This window comes from Tenrec ecaudatus, chromosome 14 (assembly GCF_050624435.1).
Source record: "Tenrec ecaudatus isolate mTenEca1 chromosome 14, mTenEca1.hap1, whole genome shotgun sequence".
Taxonomy (NCBI): domain Eukaryota; kingdom Metazoa; phylum Chordata; class Mammalia; order Afrosoricida; family Tenrecidae; genus Tenrec; species Tenrec ecaudatus.
This window is the reverse complement of record NC_134543.1, coordinates 1,680,998-1,698,347: the sequence shown is the minus strand read 5'-3', so window position 1 is coordinate 1,698,347 and position 17,350 is coordinate 1,680,998. Positions and strand designations below refer to the sequence as shown.

General features: G+C 54.7%; 1 protein-coding gene across 2 annotated transcripts in view; it reads left to right on the top strand.

Annotated features, from left to right (window-relative positions):
* The window catches only part of ATG2B (autophagy related 2B), a 57,171-nt gene that overhangs the window by 26,158 nt on the left and 13,663 nt on the right, over positions 1–17,350 (top strand). For both annotated transcript variants that reach the window (XM_075531602.1, XM_075531601.1), the window contains exons 12-29: positions 297–444; positions 1,119–1,211; positions 1,307–1,495; positions 3,037–3,310; positions 5,650–5,752; positions 6,172–6,379; positions 6,602–6,744; positions 7,807–7,964; positions 8,234–8,409; positions 8,958–9,114; positions 9,789–9,988; positions 10,175–10,255; positions 11,461–11,567; positions 11,666–11,758; positions 12,407–12,477; positions 13,665–13,741; positions 13,958–14,128; positions 16,333–16,474. In XM_075531602.1, the coding sequence (XP_075387717.1) occupies positions 297–444; positions 1,119–1,211; positions 1,307–1,495; positions 3,037–3,310; positions 5,650–5,752; positions 6,172–6,379; positions 6,602–6,744; positions 7,807–7,964; positions 8,234–8,409; positions 8,958–9,114; positions 9,789–9,988; positions 10,175–10,255; positions 11,461–11,567; positions 11,666–11,758; positions 12,407–12,477; positions 13,665–13,741; positions 13,958–14,128; positions 16,333–16,474 (2,591 nt within the window). The remainder of the gene's footprint in view (positions 1–296; positions 445–1,118; positions 1,212–1,306; positions 1,496–3,036; positions 3,311–5,649; positions 5,753–6,171; positions 6,380–6,601; positions 6,745–7,806; positions 7,965–8,233; positions 8,410–8,957; positions 9,115–9,788; positions 9,989–10,174; positions 10,256–11,460; positions 11,568–11,665; positions 11,759–12,406; positions 12,478–13,664; positions 13,742–13,957; positions 14,129–16,332; positions 16,475–17,350) is intronic.

Below are 17,350 nucleotides of genomic sequence, written 5' to 3'. Positions count from 1 at the left end.
CATGCCAATCCCAGCTCGTTTTAAGAAACTTTTCCTGCGTGTGCGGATGGCTCTGCACATTTTTTATTGTCATGTAAATTGGGGACCTACAGAAGGTGGAGGGCGCTGCTGGGCAGTGCCTGTGTCCCGGATTATCCCCATCTGCAGACAGAGACACCTCCTCCCCATCCGGTGCTGCTGTTCCCGGGAAGCTCCTGGTCAGTGCCGTGCAAGTGCCTGTGTGCGCTCCAGAGCCCTTGGGTCTGGGTGTGATGTGTGAGCGCCTGCCTCCTGCTCAGTGCTGCTTTTTGTGACAGATTCACAGGTACTGGCATCAAAGTCTCCTACGAGCAAAGGCAGCGGTCAGCCGCCAGGTGCTGCAGTAGTGACCTGTCGATGGGGCAGCTGGAGCTGGTGGAGTGCCTGTTCCCGAGCGGCACCCACTGTGCTCCTCAGTACACGGAGGTGAGCACATGCCCGTCAGAACTGCTTCACGCCAGCCTCCCTCCTCAGGGCTGCGTGGAGAGCAGTGACCTTCTGGAGGATGTCCCAGCAGCCAGGCAGGAATGCTGGGCGGGGGGTGGGGGGTGGGGTGGGGGTGTCTGTGTGCCATTCAAGATGGGAGGCGGGGCGTTCCAGGTGGTGCATGACAGGTGCCTGGTGAAAGCTGCCTTCCTCTCAGAAGAGCTCTGTCCCGGCTGTTTGGCTGTGTGCTGCATGCTGAGCACTCTTTACGCCGAGGGAATGCCCTCTTTCCCTTCATCCCTCGCCTTGCCTCGCTCTTCTCCTGAAGGTGTGCTCTAGAGAGATTCCTCCCACCCAGGCATGGCTGGCTGCTGCCATGGCGCTGCCCCCCAGCACCGGCCGCTGGTAGTTCGCCTGTGCAGTGGCTCGTTGTTTTCAAGTCACTCTCTTGGGCACCATTTAGTCACTTGACCTTCCATGTGGTCGGATCTTGGCCCTCCCCTGATGGGCGAGTCTCGGGGTGTGGTGAGTGTTAACTGCACGTCAGAGTCGCGTGCCTGATGACACCGGAACACAGGCCACTTCTGTGACTTCCAGAAGCTTCCCCACGGCCACATTGGCCCCACTGTTGGATCAGAAGTGACCCACACACTCATGCTCCCCTTGGTCTCCAGCTCTTAGTGTCCCACCCCCACGAGGGGCCTGCCTCGCACCCCGCCATGTGTCTGCAACTTCACTACAAGCACTCGGGGAGCAGAGGGCCCCAGGTACGTGGCAGTGGGCACCCCGTTGGGGGATGATGGACAGCTGGTATGGCTCAAAGGCCGAATTCACATCCACTTTCCCTCCTGCTTCTTTTAAGGGAGGTCAAGCCAGGCTCGGCTCGGCTCCTCAGAAAGCAGAGCTGCAGATTAAGCTGCATCCTGTCTTTTGCGAGCTGGACGTCAGCCTTGTGGACAGGCTGAATTCCCTGCTCCAGCCACAGAAGCTTCCCACCATGGACACGATGGTGCCTCACATGCTCGCGTCCTGCAGCAAGCACGCGAGTCTGGTGAGTCGGAGCGGCGGGCACTGACCCTCCTGATGTCAGCGTGTTCCAAGCTGTAAGCATCGCCGTCCTGGGGCAGGCCAGGAAAGGATGGCAGTGGGAACCCACCGTAGCCCTGAGGGAGAGCACGCTGGTGGTCCTCTCCCACGTAGATTGTTGTTAGCGTCACTGTGCTAACCCACAGCCACCGGTGCTCTACAGAAGGAAACCCTGCCTGGCCGTGAGCCGCCCTCCCAGTCACTGCTGTCTTTGAGTCTTTTGTGACAGCCACTGTGTCAGGCCCTTTCCTCGAGGCTCTTCTTGTTCCCTGACCCTCTGCCTCACCAGGCACGACATCCTTCTCCAGGAACTGGTCCCTCCAGACAACATGTCCAAAGGACACGAGACGCTGTCCTGCATCCTCCCCTCTAAGGAGCCTTTGGCTGGACTCGTACCAAGTCTGAGACAGTCACAGGAGACCCCAAGGGGCAGCTCTGCTCTGTCACCGTGGGTCCTGAGAAATAAAAACTGACGCAGTGGTAGCTCCAACAAGTGGATCCAGATGTATCAAATAATTTCTGAGCTTAAATGCTCTTAATAAGTTAAAGATAGTATGCAAGCAGCATTATTGTAGTCATGAAACAGTGCACGGGGCGTTTTTCATTTCTAGATCATGAAACCAAGAAAGCAAACAAACTCAGTGTCATCGAGTCAATGTTAACTCATAGTGACACTTGAGACAGGGCATTGCCCTTGTGGGTTTCCTTGTGTGTAACTCTTTATGGGGAACAGAAAGCCCTGTCTTTCTCCTGAGTAGTGGCTCAGGACTGTTGATTTTGCAATTAGCAGCCCATGTTTGACCACCACACCACCAGACTAGCTGAGTAAGCCAGTGCTGCTTTAAATGAGGTTTTAGGTGGAGTCAACAAGGGGGGAGGAAAGTACTTTAGGTAAAACCCTGAGTCCAGTGTGAGATCAGCGTGAGAGCGAATGGGGCTCTCGCACAGTGGGGGCTGGGGTGTGGCGGATGGGAGTGCCCGGACCTGGGTGCACTGTAGTCACCGTTTCCAGACCCAGCTCGCCCTGAAAAAGAAGCAGAGACAGGCTTTGCCCGGCTAGCACATGTTCTAGGGTCCCCAGCACCCACCCATTTGATCCTCAGAGACTTTGGGTTGCATGGACGTTTGGGATTGGTCCCATCCTAGATCTTGAGTTAGAGGGTCGCCCAGTGAAGATGGGCCATGGCAGTGGGCAGCTTCACCTCACTTCTCATTGTGGGTACAGGGTACCATCCTGACTCCTCACCAGGCGGGAGTCCGTTAGGCTCTGGGACGCCGGCCCACCTTCCCTCGGGCTCCCTTCTCTCTGGCGGGACTCCAGGTTTTATCTGAGGGTCCCTCTTCTCTCTCTGGTCTGGCTGGTGCCAGTCTCAGTTGTGTTATAAGATTCCAGAGCCTGTGAGCAGTCATGGCGGCTCAGCTGCCCTGTGACCGTGGACACCGGCTGGGACAGTGCTGACTGGCAGCGTCATTCATGTAACAGCTCGCCTGTTCTTGATGTTTCAGCACAAGGCCTTCACGGAAGTCTTTCTAGATGATTCCCACAACCCTGCAAATTGCCGGGTGTCAGTCCAGGTCACCACGCCAGCATTAACCCTTTCTGTGCGCTTCCCGATCCCTGACCTCCGGTCAGACCAAGAGAGAGGGCCGTGGTTTAAGAAGTCCCTTCAGAAGGAGGTTCTCCAAGCAGCTGTCACAGACCTGGAATTTAAGACGGAGTTTGTTGGAGGCTCGAGCCCAGAACAGATTAAATTGGAACTCACCTTTCGAGAACTTGTTGGTAAGATTGGACAGGCCTGGAAAAGGGCCACACTGAGGGGCCCTGCGGTGGAGGGTGGGGCGCACCTGCCCCCTCCCTTGTAAGATCACAGAACTAGCGGTAGAGGGTGGAAAGGCACCTCTGTTCCACTCCCCTGCCATCGGGTGACCATGAGCCTGCGTCTGTGCAGGAGCAGACGGCCTTGTCTCTGCTGGGAGCAGCTGCCAAGTGCAAGCCCCTTACCTTCTGTTTGCAGCCAGCCCAGAACCTGCTGCACCACCAGGACCTTGTTCAGCACAGCACCCACGCGATCTTGTTTCCTTTCATAGTGGGCACCATTGGCTGGGGGTCGTGTCTTCAAAGACCGCTCAGTAACCTAACTGCCAGCAGAATGTAGGTCCCACTCTGGCCCCCTATACTGGCTCGTCTAGGTTGCATCTGTGTGCGGTCCATCAGCAGGCAGCCTCGTGCCATGGCGCTGGCCTCGTTGTGCTTCACGGAGACTCCTGCAGAAGTCGCTGCGCTCTCCTTTCCCGCTCTCCACAGATGGCCACAGTTCATCGAGCGAGCGAGCCTTCTCGCCATGGCTCCTTTAGCTGTGCTCACTGCGCCCCCCTGGGTCACCAGGGTCATTTCTACGCATGTCTCCATCCTGCTGTCGCACCCTACAGAGGCCTTGGTGGAAAACAAGGCTCCAGGAATTGGCAGCTGCCACTGATGGAGGTGTTTCGACACGCTGATGAAGCACTGGAAGTACACATTGTCCTATACCATGCAGTGTGAAGGTAGACGGCCTGGCCAGCCAACTGGAAGAGATGCATCTTTGTCCCCATTCTAAAGAAGGTGTCTTGACCAAGTGCTGCAATAACTGAACAATGCCATTAATAGCATGTGGACATCAGGGTTTGCTGAGGGTCATCCAACAACGCTTGCAGCAGTACATGGCTAGGAAGTTGCCAGAAATTCAGGCCAGCGTCAGCAGAGGACGTGACACGAGGGATGTCATTGCTGACAGGACATAGTCTTGTGTGTCACTGACTGCACAAAGGCATTCTGCCGTGTACCCTGGGAAACCGTGGATGGCAGTGAGAAGAAGGGGAAGGCCAGGGTGCATAATCGTGCGCATGCAGAACCTGTACGTGAACCTGCACAGGAGCAGAACAGGGACACCTGCCGCGTTTAAGATCAGGAAAGGGGTGTACTTCACTTAGCCGAATGCTGAGTAGATCATCTGAGAGGAGGAAGAAGGCTGGCAGCAGCATTGGAGGAAGCCTTATGAACAACCTGAGACAGACAGACGACACGCCTTGCTTGCAGAAAGTGAGGAGGGCTGGAAGCACTTGCTGATGAAGATTGAGGAGTACAGCCTTCAGAGTGGATCACAACTGGACCAGTAGGTAACGGGGGAGATTGAAGTTGTCAGGGGTTTTGTCCTCCTGGGATCCACAGCCCTAAAGACACATGGCCGCCGCACAGGTGTTGAGCCGCAAGGACATGCTGTGTGGGAGTGTGGTGTGCCTGGCCGTGCATGCGCTTTTCCTTTGCCTCCTATGCGCGTGGAGGGCCAACACCTCAGAAGGAAGACCATGGAAGAGTCACTGCCTTGGAATTGTGGTACTTGCCAAGAGTGCTGAACGTCCCTCGGATTCTCAGAAGGACCAACCACCCTTCTTGAAGTTGTACAGCAGACTGCCCTTCGAGGCTAGGATGGCAAGGCTTCTCTTGGACATGCTGTCAGGAGAGACCAGATGTCCCCGGAGAAGGACATCCTGCGTGGTAAAGTTAAGGGACAGTGAAAAAAGATGGATGGAGCCAGTGGCTGCGGTGGCCGTGCAGGACCAGGCAGTGGTCCCTTCTGTTGTGCATCAGAGCCAGGTCACAACAACATCACTCTGCCCAGCCACACACCGGCCACTGTGCTCGGTCACCACCTCAGCCCTCTCTGGGAACATGGTGCCCATGTTCCTACTGACCTTCACGGGATCTCTGGACAGTTAGCCAGATCAGTGCATACGGGGGTTTCTGAAGAGGCCTTTTCAGAGTCGGTGACCCACCCCCACCCCCATCTCTCCCCTACTCAATTCACCCTCACATGTCTACACAAAAGAGGGTAAATGTGGAAACCTTGTAGGAATTGATGCTGGTGAGGTGCCTGATTGCAGAGGAAGGGTCTGGCTGCTCCCACAAGGCTGGGGGTTCAAACTGGTCACCCCATGGAAGGAAGAGGAGGTGGTCTGCTCCCGTACAGACGGGCAGCTTCACCGTTGCCCTGTGACGTGACTCAGAGATGACTCAGCGCAGGCAGGGGGTTTGGTCCCTGAGAGGGCGAGCAGACTTCTCAGACAGCCTTGTTCCCTCAGGCTCCTTCCAGGAGGACAAAGGAGCCCCCTCAGTCAAGTTTTTCCATGTGTCGAGTGGAGTGGATGGAGATACCGCCTCCGCCGACGACTTTGACTGGCCGCGGTAAGTGCCTGGGGGCGGGCACGGTGCCCAGCCACAGACCCTCCTGCCAGGACAGCCTGCCGTGCCCCTGCTCAGACCCCTTGTCATGCTTGGCTTTTTTAAGTGGCTGGGTTCCAGGTGCACACAGTCGGTCATCACAGGGCAGACTGTGTGGCGGCGGGACACCAGGGGAACAAGAGACTCCTTTGAAAATTTTCTGGCTGCTAATAACATTTAAAAACCCCTTGCCTCAAAAAAGTCTGAGTTTTAGTCAGCCAGGAATAAAATGTTCAGGCGTTTAAGATGAACCATTTATTGCCCGTCCCACCGACTCCCCCTGCCTGCTTACCTGCCTGCCTGCCGTGATTCACGTCTGCTGTGCATGGCGTGGGCCAGGGGCCTGGCCATGTGCACTGAGCGCTGGCCGCCTGTGTCCCCAGGATTGTCCTGAAGCTCAACCCCCCGGCCCTGCACTCCATCCTGGAGCGCCTCGCAGCTGCCGAGGAGGAGGAAGAAGAGGGGGACCACGAGGGCCCCTTCCCGGAGGAGGAGGATGGCGGTGCCCACTCCCTGAAGGACGTGTGTGACCTCCGGAGACCAGCCCCGTCCCCGTTCTCCTCTCGCAGAGTCATGTTCGAGAACGAGCAGGTCAAGCCCCCCGGGGAGCCTGGTGCCGCCCCTGCCACGCAGCAGCAGCAGCAGGCCCCTGTTCCTTCAGAGAGTCTGTTGCCCAAGACAGTGGCTCCTGGCGGGCCTGGTCTCCAGCTGGAGAGACTTGTTTATTCCTTCACTCCCATCCCGAGTTGGGGAAGACGCTGCTGCTGCTGGGACCCAGGCCCGGCCCGACTGCCCTGAATGTTTCTGTTGTAGATGGTGATGCCGGGGGATCCCGTGGAAATGGTGGAGTTTCAAGATAAAGCCATCAGCAGCTCTCAGTATGTGCTGGAACTCACGCTTCCCACCGTCAGCCTGACGCTGCCCAGCCAGGGATTTTACGAGAAGCTCTATAACAGGTAAGCAGACACCTGTCTGGGTGAGTCTGTCGTGGCATTGACGGGCTGCCCGCCGCCCTGCCACCGCTCTTCCAGGGCCCTCATCTCCATCTCCAGGTGCTGACAACAGCCCTCCAAGTGCTGTGGGAGGCAGGCAGGCAGGCACTGCCCAGCCCCCAGGGGGTGGGGGAGCCGTGTCCCTTCACTGCCTGGGACAGAGTGAGTGTCGCCTATATGGGAGCTCCAGGGCGTCACTCGTAACCTCGTGGCTCCTTACAGGAAGGGCAGAGTGACATCCTGCCCACGCACCTGCTTAGCTTCTTCTGAGCCTGTGCCCTGGCAGCCGTGGGTGCCCCTAGGGCTGAGGGTGCAGCCTGGGGAGGACAAGGAGAGGCACTGCTGTGACTGGAAGGTGTGTCCCCGTGAGAAGGGTGTGTCCATCCATCCCAATCTCACCAGAGCCTTTGAGAGCGCAAGTTACCGGTTGAAAGCTCAGGGCCCAGGGAAGGGGGGAGGAGGGACAGCTGAGCAGGGACAGGTGTTTCTCTGAAGTCAGAGCCTGTGGCTGGTGGTCGTCCAGCTGTGACATCCACCACCCCCCTTGGTCATTGGCAACGGCTTGGCTACCTTCACTAGCTGAGGAGGGTCTGCTGCTTCTTAGCCCCCACTCAGTGTCTCCGAAGGAGGAGGGAACCGGCAGAGAGCCCAGAGATGAGGAGTATATAACCTGAGCGGTGACCCCACCTGGACGATGGATAGGCCCCAAGGGCTCGCCTCCGACACAGGGCAGCCTCTGCTTCCTCGCGGGCTTGGTGCGAGTGTGCATGCGTCTGTCCCTCAAGCGAGCGCATAACCTGGCATCTTTAACTAAGCACCAGTCTCAGCCGATGCCTGACTGCTCCGTGACACACACACACACCCCACCCCCACCCACCCCGTTCCCCCTCCCCCCCAGTGGAACCAGAGCGCCCTTCTCAAAGAACAAACATGGCATCCCTGTGGTCTTTTGAGGGGATGAGGGTGGGATATTACCTTTGCCTCTGAGCTGGAGCAGCCATGCCCTGATCAGCTCCTTCTCTGCAGGGTCTTCAATGACCTACTCCTGTGGGAGCCGACTGCCCCCTCCCCAGTGGAGACCTTTGAAAATATCTCCTATGGTTTTGGGCTCTCGGTGGCCAGTCAGCTGATTAATACCTTCAGCAAAGACAGTTTCAGTCCATTCAGATCTGCAGTGCACTACGGTAAGGTGTTTTCCTCCTGCTCTGAATATGGCGCACCTGCTGTGTCAGTACCCCAAGCAGCCCACTCCTCTACTGTGTGTTTCGAAGGGTTTCTCTGGCAGGCAGTCTTTCCATCTGTCGCTTTGCCTTATCCTGGCTCTTGGTCAGTGCTAAGGATCAGCCCACTTTGTCTGTGTATCGAGAACCTAGACCCTTGAATCCTCGCCCTGCCCGGTGCTTGGTAGAAACCGAGGGCTTCTGGATGAGTGAGAACACTGTGTGCTCCCCAGACGAGGACAGTGGGTCCGAGGAGGAGGCGCTGCAGCATTTCCCCACCACGGATCCCGGCAGCCACCGTTCCCGCAGAAGGAAGAGGCCGGACCCGCCCAACAGGAGCTCCCAGAGCGTCCTCTCCGTGCTGCTCAGCGTCAACCACGGGCTGGTGTCCCTGTTCACCGAGGTCCAGGTGAGGTCTTCAAGTCCATGCTGCTGCCCCTGGTGGGGCCGGGGGTGCAGGTCAGCAGTCTAACCCTCCAGCCTCTTTATGGAAGAGAGCGCAGGCTGTCTGATCCATAAAGATCTTAAAGACCTTGGAAAGCCTGGATAGGGTTGCCGCGAGTCAGGTTGACTCGGTGGTGGTGTGGTGGGTTTTGTTTTTTAACACACACGCACACACCCTCACATGTCTGCAGCCAGCTGGCGGTGGCTTCAGCGAGGGTTGAAGCCTCTGGTGGAAGCACTCTGGGAAGGTGGCACCCATTGTCACCCAGAGACTGGGGTAGGCTGGGCCGTCAGTGGGTGTTTTCCCAAGGCAGAGAGCCAGGAGTGGAGCCGTGACGGGGCAGGGAGCACAGAGCGGCCAGTGCCATGGTATTGCTCCTGCCTCCTGCTGCCTACCGCCCTGTGGGCATTTCAGCAGCCAGGGACCCTGCTGTGCTCATGGAGAGTTTCCAAAGCTCCGGCTGGATGGAGGTGGTGGCGTGGATTCTGACACTCTCTTAACAACTCTCTTAGCCAGGTGACTGCGACAGCAAGGTGCGGGCAGACCAGCACGGGGAGTTCTGGTTGGACTTCACCAGCGGCTCCTTCTTCTGCGTGACGAGATATGAGGGCTTCGATGACAAGCACTATATCTGTCTACAGGCCAGCAGCTTCAGCCTGTACCACAAAGGTAGGGCTCTGGGCCTGGAGTCCTGCTGCTCTCTGCTGGCACCACCTGGTGCCCTGCTGTTGCTCCCTGTGAGGCGCTCTGACCACACACAAGGCTAGGCTTATCAACTTAGATAGTGGCTGTGCGGTCTTCTTTTCCAAGCATTCCCTGGAGAGAAAGCCCCACCAGACAACTCGTTCCTTTTAGCTGCAACTGCCCGGTGCCGGGCCTGCACTGGGCTTCTCTTGTCTCCAAGGATGTTCCACATAAGAGAGGTCAAGGCCGTGAGGTCACTAGGACCTGAGTGGCACCCACTGTGCCCAGACACGGCCATCACTGGGCGGTGGACATTTCCAACAACCCGTTACACATGGCTCCTGCGTAACAGGCTACATTCCGCCCTTCACAGCCCTTCTCTCGCTCCCACCCTGGTTCCTGCTTCAGAGCTGGTCTGCCAATGCCCCTGTGCGTACTCGTGCTCTCCAGACGAGGTCACCCTCCTGCTGGGATGCCCGTGGCCAGCTCTTCAGGCCGGGGCTGTGTGTGGTGAAGTTGGGCACGGTCTACCGAGCTGACATCGGGGCACTGGGGGTGGGGGTGCCTCCAAGGCTCATGGCCGTATTGCCTCTAAGATGAATGTTACATTTCTTTGGTTCCTGGGTTTCTGTTGGAATGATGAGCGTGTTGTCCTCTAGGCCTGGTGGATGGAGTGACCCCTCTCACTGAGACAAGACTGCCCAGTGCCACCCGCCCACACTGGCTGGAGCCCACCATCTACCCCTCGGAGGAAGACAGCCTCGGCCAGGCGGCTCCTGACGGCCTTGGCGGAGATGGCCTGAACATGCTCTCGGTGGCCGTGAAAATCGTGGCGGACAAGTCAGAATCCAACACCAAGGTTTGCGCTATGGCTTTTGTGCCTGCTTGTGCTCATGGACGGGGTTCCCAGCGCAGAGGGTCTGGGAGGTGAGCACAGCAGGTGGGTGGGGAGTGTTGTGGCTCTGGAGGTGAGCACAGCAGGAGGCCCCTATAACTCTGGGGGGTGAGCACAGCAGGGGCCCCATGACGCTGTGTTGTCCCACAGGAGTTTCTCATTGCGGTGGGACTGAAGGGAGCCACGCTTCAGCACCGGATGCTGCCCACGGGGCTGAGCTGGCATGAACAGGTAAGATCACCAGCTGGGTTCGGATAAGAGACTGCGGTTCGTGGTACTGATTAGCGGACATTCCATATGGGCCTCCTGTTCTGACCCCCACCCCTCTATCACGGCATTCTTGTCCCTTGGCCACTTGCAAACTCTCAACGCCCATGCACGACATGGGCAACGACCCAGAAGCACGAGGCCTAGTAGCAGTCCAGTTACCTGGGTGTCTCGTGAAGCCACGACCCTAAGTTTCCAAGAAAGGAACCAGAGCCAGGAGGAGTTTGGTTGTACTTGTACCTGAGAAGCTTCACCAGACTTGGTCTCTATGTCACTGCGCCCAGGACTGCCATGGGCTGGTGTGTCGGTGGCCTCTGTTCTCCAAATGCTGGGAGAGCCTGGCCAAACGTGCTCCTGCTATAGCGCCTGCTTCCATTGTAGGGACTCCGTGGTGCTAGTGAGATGCAGTTGGCCGTGTTCCAGAGGGAGTTTGGGGTTAGAAGTCCTAACTTTTATTTCTGTAAGAGCAAAGACTGGCATGCTACGTTTCTTTCCCACATTCCTTATACAGAGGAAGTTCTCCATTGTGCTGGAAAAATAACCAGGGAGCAGCGGTTTTCAACCCATGGGTCATGACCCTTTCACAGAAAACACATATTCTCATAGTCTTAGGAACCAAGACACTGCTCCATTCTGCCTCCCGGCTGGTCCCCCCACATGCAGATACACCCACATGGAAGGACCCAGTGTGAAAGCTGTTACCCATGCTGCAAGACAAAATTTCATTTATTTGTCATTAGAAATAAATATTTCAGAATATATAACAACATATTATTTTGTGATGAATGACGATGCTTTAATTATGCTCAATTTGTAACAGTAAAAATGCATCCTGCATATCAGATATTTACATTACTATTTATAGCAGTAGCAAAATTAGAGTTATCAAGTGGCAACGAAAGTAATTTTATGGTTGGGGGTCACCACAGTCTGGGGAACTGTATGAAAGGACCGTGGCATTAGGAAGGTTGAGAACGCTGACTTAAAGGCTAGGACACCTGGTTGGCGTGGCCATGGGCCGGCCCTGAGGAGAGCTTGCCTGGCCTCCTGGAACGTGCGAGGCCGAGCTTGGGATACACAAGTGAAGTCGCCCCCGCCTCAGTCACCGTGACTCCACCTCAGTGTTTGGAGGTTGTCCTAAGCAAGCCGTTCCCTCTCCGTGCTCCCAGATGCTGCACTTCCTGAACATTGCTGATGAGCCCGTGTTGGGGTATAGCCCCCCAACATCACTGACAACATTCCATGTGCACCTCTGGAGCTGTGCCCTGGACTACAGGTAGGCGAGCCGGCAGGGGCGTTGCTGGGTCTCCTTGTACTCAGCTCTGACAGTGAGCGAGTGCCTGCCCACATGGCAAACTCGCTCCCTCTTGCCAGGCCTCTCTACCTGCCCGTCCGCTGTCTCCTCACCGTAGAGACGTTCAGCGTCTCCAGCAGCGTCTCCCTGGATAAGTCGGCATCCACTCTCAGGTACCTGCTGACCCACCCCCTCCCCCACTCTTCAGTGACTCCCTAAGCCAGTGGTGCCCTTCAAGTCTGGGTTCTCGGTTAAGTCACACTTTCTATCATAAGCCAGGTGCCCTGCAGGGCACGATAGGCCTGGTGTCTCCAAGGATGTAGAGAAAGTCTTGTAAGCTTTAGCATCTATTAAAAAAGAAAACACTGCCAAAAATGTAGCATTCATTTGAGTGGATGGTTTAATCTCATTCTTTGCCCCATTGAAGCCTCCCTGTCTTGCAGTCAGGAACCCTGGTGGCAGGCACAGGGGTCAGGCTCGGGCTGCTAACTGCAAGGTCAGCAGTTGGAAATAAGCAGCCATTCCTCAGAAGAAAGACCGGGCTTTTCTTCTACCGTAAAGAGAGAGTTACAGTTCCACCCAATTCTGTAGCTGATGTGTCTGTGGTCGGCATCAGTGCTGTGGCTGTGTGTGTGTGTGTTTGTGTGTGTGTGTGTGTGATTGCTACTGTTTACCGCCCAGTGCACAGTGAGCTGCAGCAGAATGTTTAGTACCACCTCTCAGTCGGAAATCCCATGTGGCCCCGACAGTCCTTCCAAGCATGTAGCAGGATCAGATTGTTTGTTTTGAATTGTCAGCAAGTTATTATCTTCTTTCCTCAGAATCATCCTGGATGAAACGGCTTTGCATTTGTCTGACAAGTGCAACACTGTTACTGTCAACCTGAATAGAGGTGAGCAGCGCTGGGGGGGGGGGGGGCGCATAAGATCTGAAACACAAGGATGCCGAGAGAGAGAGAGAGAGAGAGAGAGAGAGAGAGAGAGAGAGAGAGAGAGAGAGAGAGAACTTGTTTTTTACAGTTCTTTTTATTTTATCATTGTATTGGGGGCTTTTATAGCTCTTATCACAATACATACATACATTGTGTCAAGCACATTTGTACATATGTTTCCATTTTCATTTTCAAAACATTTTCTTTCTACTTGCGCCCTTGGTAGCAAATTATTTCCCCCCATCCTCCCTCCCTCTCTCACGAACTCTTGATAATTTATAAATTGTTAGTATTTTTTCATGTCTCACACTGACCGATGCCTCCTTTCACCCACTTTTCTGTTGTCTGTCCCCCAGGGAGGTGGTTATATGTAGATCATTGTGATCGGTTCCCCTTTTCTCCCCCCACCTTCCCCTTACCCTCCTGGTGATATCGCTACTCTCATTATTGGTCCTAAGGGGTTTATCTGTCCTGGATTCCCTATGTTTCTAGCTCTGATCTGTACCCATGTACATGCTCTGGTCATGTTAAAAGCTTTATAATTCTGACATAATGCCAGTGAAGTAAGGCTCTTAAGAAATGCCCATCTGTAATGTTCTTAACCTCCTTGGCGGTAATCCCAAGTGTGGCGTGGGGTCAATGTTAACTGTCAGAAGCCGTATCCCCGAGCCACACTCAGGATTACACTGCAGAGAAGCCCCTTAAGGAACTTCAAATTACAGCGACACAGTCCATGGGTTAGGTGTCCCACAGGTAGTGTAGCTTGCAAATTGAGGCACAGAACAAGCAAGGCAGCCACACACTGGTCCAATCATCAAAGAGCAAGAGACAAGAAAGGCGAGGCTCATTGAGCCATTTATCTCTCCTCCCTAAATTAACAAAATTACTGACATAATTAGACCCCCAGGGAGGTTAAAAGGTCAGTTAAACTCACCCAGTGGCATGACATAGATTCTAAACACTTCTTTTACAAAAGGCAACATTTTTCTTCTCACTAAAATTAAGTGCAGGAAGAAACTAATTTCCCTCTGCATTCTGTCGTGCTATCACCAGTGAGTCCTTTCACATGTTTGTGTGTGAGTTGTTAACTGGACAAGGAATCTGAAAGCAGTGCCTGGCTGGCTGATGGGCACTGTTGTGCATTTTAGATTACGTCCGCGTGCTGGACATGGGCCTGCTACAGCTAACCATCACAACCGCGAAGTCGGATTCGGAAGCAGAGCACGTAAGTTAGTCAATGAATGGGCGTTTGTTTCTAGAATAAAAGGGGTGATTTTGATAATGTTTTGAGAGAGTTGGTTTTTCTGCGCACCTAATTTTGGTTCTGAAAGAAGCACTGCCCAAGTCTGGGCAGCAGGGGTGTGGGGGTGGGTTTTGTTTCCCATGACAGACGGGTGCCCAGCATGCCATGGCTCCCTTCTTCCCTCCGCACCCCGTGCAGCCTGAACCCCGCTTCCAGCTGCACTGCTCCAGCGATGTTGTCCACATCCGAACCTGCTCGGACTCGTGTGCTGCGCTGATGAACCTCATCCAGTACATTGCCAGCTATGGGGACTTGCACGCACCGCACAAGGAAGACGTGAGGCCCGGAGCCCCGAGGAGAAAGGCCAAGGTAGGGTTAGCTTGTAGACCTCACCCCTGCTCCCCACAGCAATGTGGGGCAGTGGAGGAAAGAACAGGAAAGCTGGCCACCGCCCCCTCTCCCTGGGAGTGCGCCTCTGGGAATGAGGTTCCTGGGCCGGCGCGGTGCCTGCCGCCCTCTCTGCTCTCTGAGAGCACTGCTTCCGCCCTGCTCAGGTGCCACCTCCCGCCAGGTGACTCTCAGTTATTTCATCTGCCCTCCAGGGAGACAGAGAACGCATCATCTAAGAGCTTGTGACGTACAAGTTGTACGTACACATAGTAAGAGAATATACAAAGGGGCTTTACAAAGTTTTTGGGAAATTGGAATGAAAAGATAATGGAATTTTTCCAGAAAGTCGTTTTAGTCCCTCCTGTTACTGACCAGAAGGCTTATTTCTACCATGGTCTCTCCGAAGTCTCTCTGACCCGGGCTAAGGTGTCTGCAATCATCAGCAGTCAATAGGAATATCGAAGATGACAATGTCGGTGGTGAATACCGAAAGTCCCATGCCTGATCAGAAGAACCCAATCATCTGTCTTGGAAGAAGTCCAGCCAAACACTCCTGAGAAGTGAGTGTGTCCATCCAGACTTGCTCTCACACGCTGGCATGCTATCAGGAGGGACCAATCCCTGGAGAAGGACATCATGAGGGTCTACGAAGAAGAGGAGGCCCCTCCGGGAGACTGATGGACACAGGGGCTCAAAGGCAGCAGTCCTTGTGGGGATGGCTCGGCAGTGTTGCATCCTGTGGTGCCCTGGGTCGTGGGATTTGGAACAGACTCGACAACATTGTCCTCTGATCTCGCACACCTCCCGTTTCAGCACACTGCCTTAGGGGTCATCTCTGTTGACTTCCATGAGAACAGAGTCACGGATGAGTATCTGTTTGACAGGGACATAGATGAGGACCCAGAGATTTAGGTGATCTTCCCAAGATTAGCTAACATTGCTTTTGTTCCCAGTTCTGTGCTTTCTATGCCCAAAGTCTCTGCACTCTGGGGTCCGGACGCGGTGGCTGAGCATTTGAGGTCCACGTGTCTTGTTTTCCAGGCTCTCCTGTAGTCGGGGCTCTCGGTCCCTGTGACCCTGTGCTCTTGTGAGCGGAATCAGCTGTGGTTCATGGGAGTCATCTCTGAGCCGTCCAAACATAGGTCGTTCGCTCCCTCCCCACATGAGCTTCTTTCCCATCTTTCTGACTCGTCTTTGAGGTGACAACACATTTGTGTATATTGTCCAGTAATTATCAGGGGTGACAATAGTACTGAACACTGGAGTGACAGAGTGACAGCTGCTAACTAGAATGTGGAAGGATCGGTCTGACGTGTTCCTGCATCGGAGCCTGTTTCTAGGGACAGTGAATATGCACTGTGGGCCTTGTCTCAGGCTTGATGTCTAAAGAAGCAAATCTAGTGAAGCTAGAGCAGCAGTTCTCAACCTGTGGATCACGACCCTTTCACAGGGGTCGCCCAAGTCATAACAGGACCAAAACTGGTTATGAAGTAGCAATGAGAATAGTCTCATGGTTGGAGGATCACCACAACAGGAGGAACTGTATTAAAGGGTTGTGGCATTAGGAAGGTTGAGAAGGACCACTTTAGAGAAAGACATTTGTATCACATAGTTGCAGAAGCAGGTACATTCCAACTCTGGGAGCCAGCTGTCAGGCAGGCTTGAGCCTTCTCTTGACTTGAGTAGCTGTGGAGGCTGATGAACTCAAGACTGGAAGGGAGACAAGGACGGTGGCTGCAGAGGTGAATGAATCCAAGGGTGGCAGGTCAGATGGCAGGCCACTGTCGACTCTCAGGATCGGCAGACAGGCCGGCCATTGACACAAGTCCAAGAACCGGAGGGAAGGAGTCAAGAAGCACAATCCAGGCTCAGCAAAAAGCAAGTCATCTTTTCAGAAGCCAGGCGCGCGGCATGCATGCGCACACACTCGCAAAACATCCTTTCAATTGATTGTATCAGGGCTGTAACCCAAGGAAGGGTGTTGCGTCCCACACTAATTTTTCATACCTGATTGGCTGCTCACAGCAGTTCCCTTCTGGGGGTCATTATACTGTGTGAGATCACAACATGGGGGGTGACTTACTAGGTCTTTCTGTCAACCCACCAAGGAGCCTGGCATGATCAAGCTGGCACACAGTCTTAGCGAGCACTTTATTGCTTTTACTTCTGCTCTTTGGTTGCAGGCAGACACCAGCGGGCAGCCATCTTCCCATGGCCCCGTGCTCCCTGAAGCTGAGCAGCAAATCCTCCGAGAGCTGATGAGTGAGGCCATGGAAGAGCTCGACGCGCAGAATGCCCTGGCATCCTCAAAGCCCCAGGCTAATGGTGAGACAGCAGAGCGGGGTGGCGGTGGCACTGCTGCTGTGCTCGGTGTCATTATGGGTTCCCTTTATGAGGAGCTTGTCTGAGAAGAGACGTGTCTGGTGGGTGCTGGCTGTTTCCGACCAGTTGGCTGGTGCTCGAGTGCCCAGCAGATCAGCAGTGCCCCAGCATTGCGGAAGGGATAGAGGAGGTGGAGGGCAAGGCTTGTGGTTCCTGGAGACTCCTAGTTCAGGACAACTCAGGAGTGGTGGGTGTGGTGTGGGACCTCCTCCTGAAAGTGACCGATCTGAGTGTGTGAAGCAGAGCAGACGGTCCTCTGGGCAAGGGCATTAATGGTCATCAAGGGGCAGACCAAGCTGGGCGAGAACCTTCACTCCCAGCAGTCACCCCTGCTACTGTGGAGCAGGGGTGAGCCAGGCAGATGGAGGCCCATGAAGGCCAAGGGGGAGCATTTACACGTTTTGCAGGATCGGCTTAAGCAATCTGCTTCTAATTAGATGAAAATGGTTATTTTTGTATGCTGTGAAATATCACTTCATGATGATATCAAAATTTATAATTAAACATTGCTTTCATTTTAATTTAGAGTGCATTAGAACTAAGGAAGCAAATGGGACTGTGATACATAATAAATACCAGCTGATCAAATTACATGGGAAAGACTATCCCGTGGCAGTCACTGAGTCCTGAGAGCTTTGCTCGCCCTCAGTGTTAGGTCAGCTTGGCTCTGAGGAGGCAGTGCTCCCCCATCGTGTTTGAGTGCCCTCTACCCTGCAGGGCTCATCTTCTGGGTCAGACAGTGGTCCACTGCTGCTCCTGAGGTTTTCCACAGCCATCTTGTCCAGGAAAGGGCTTCCTTCTTCCTAGTCTATCTGCTCC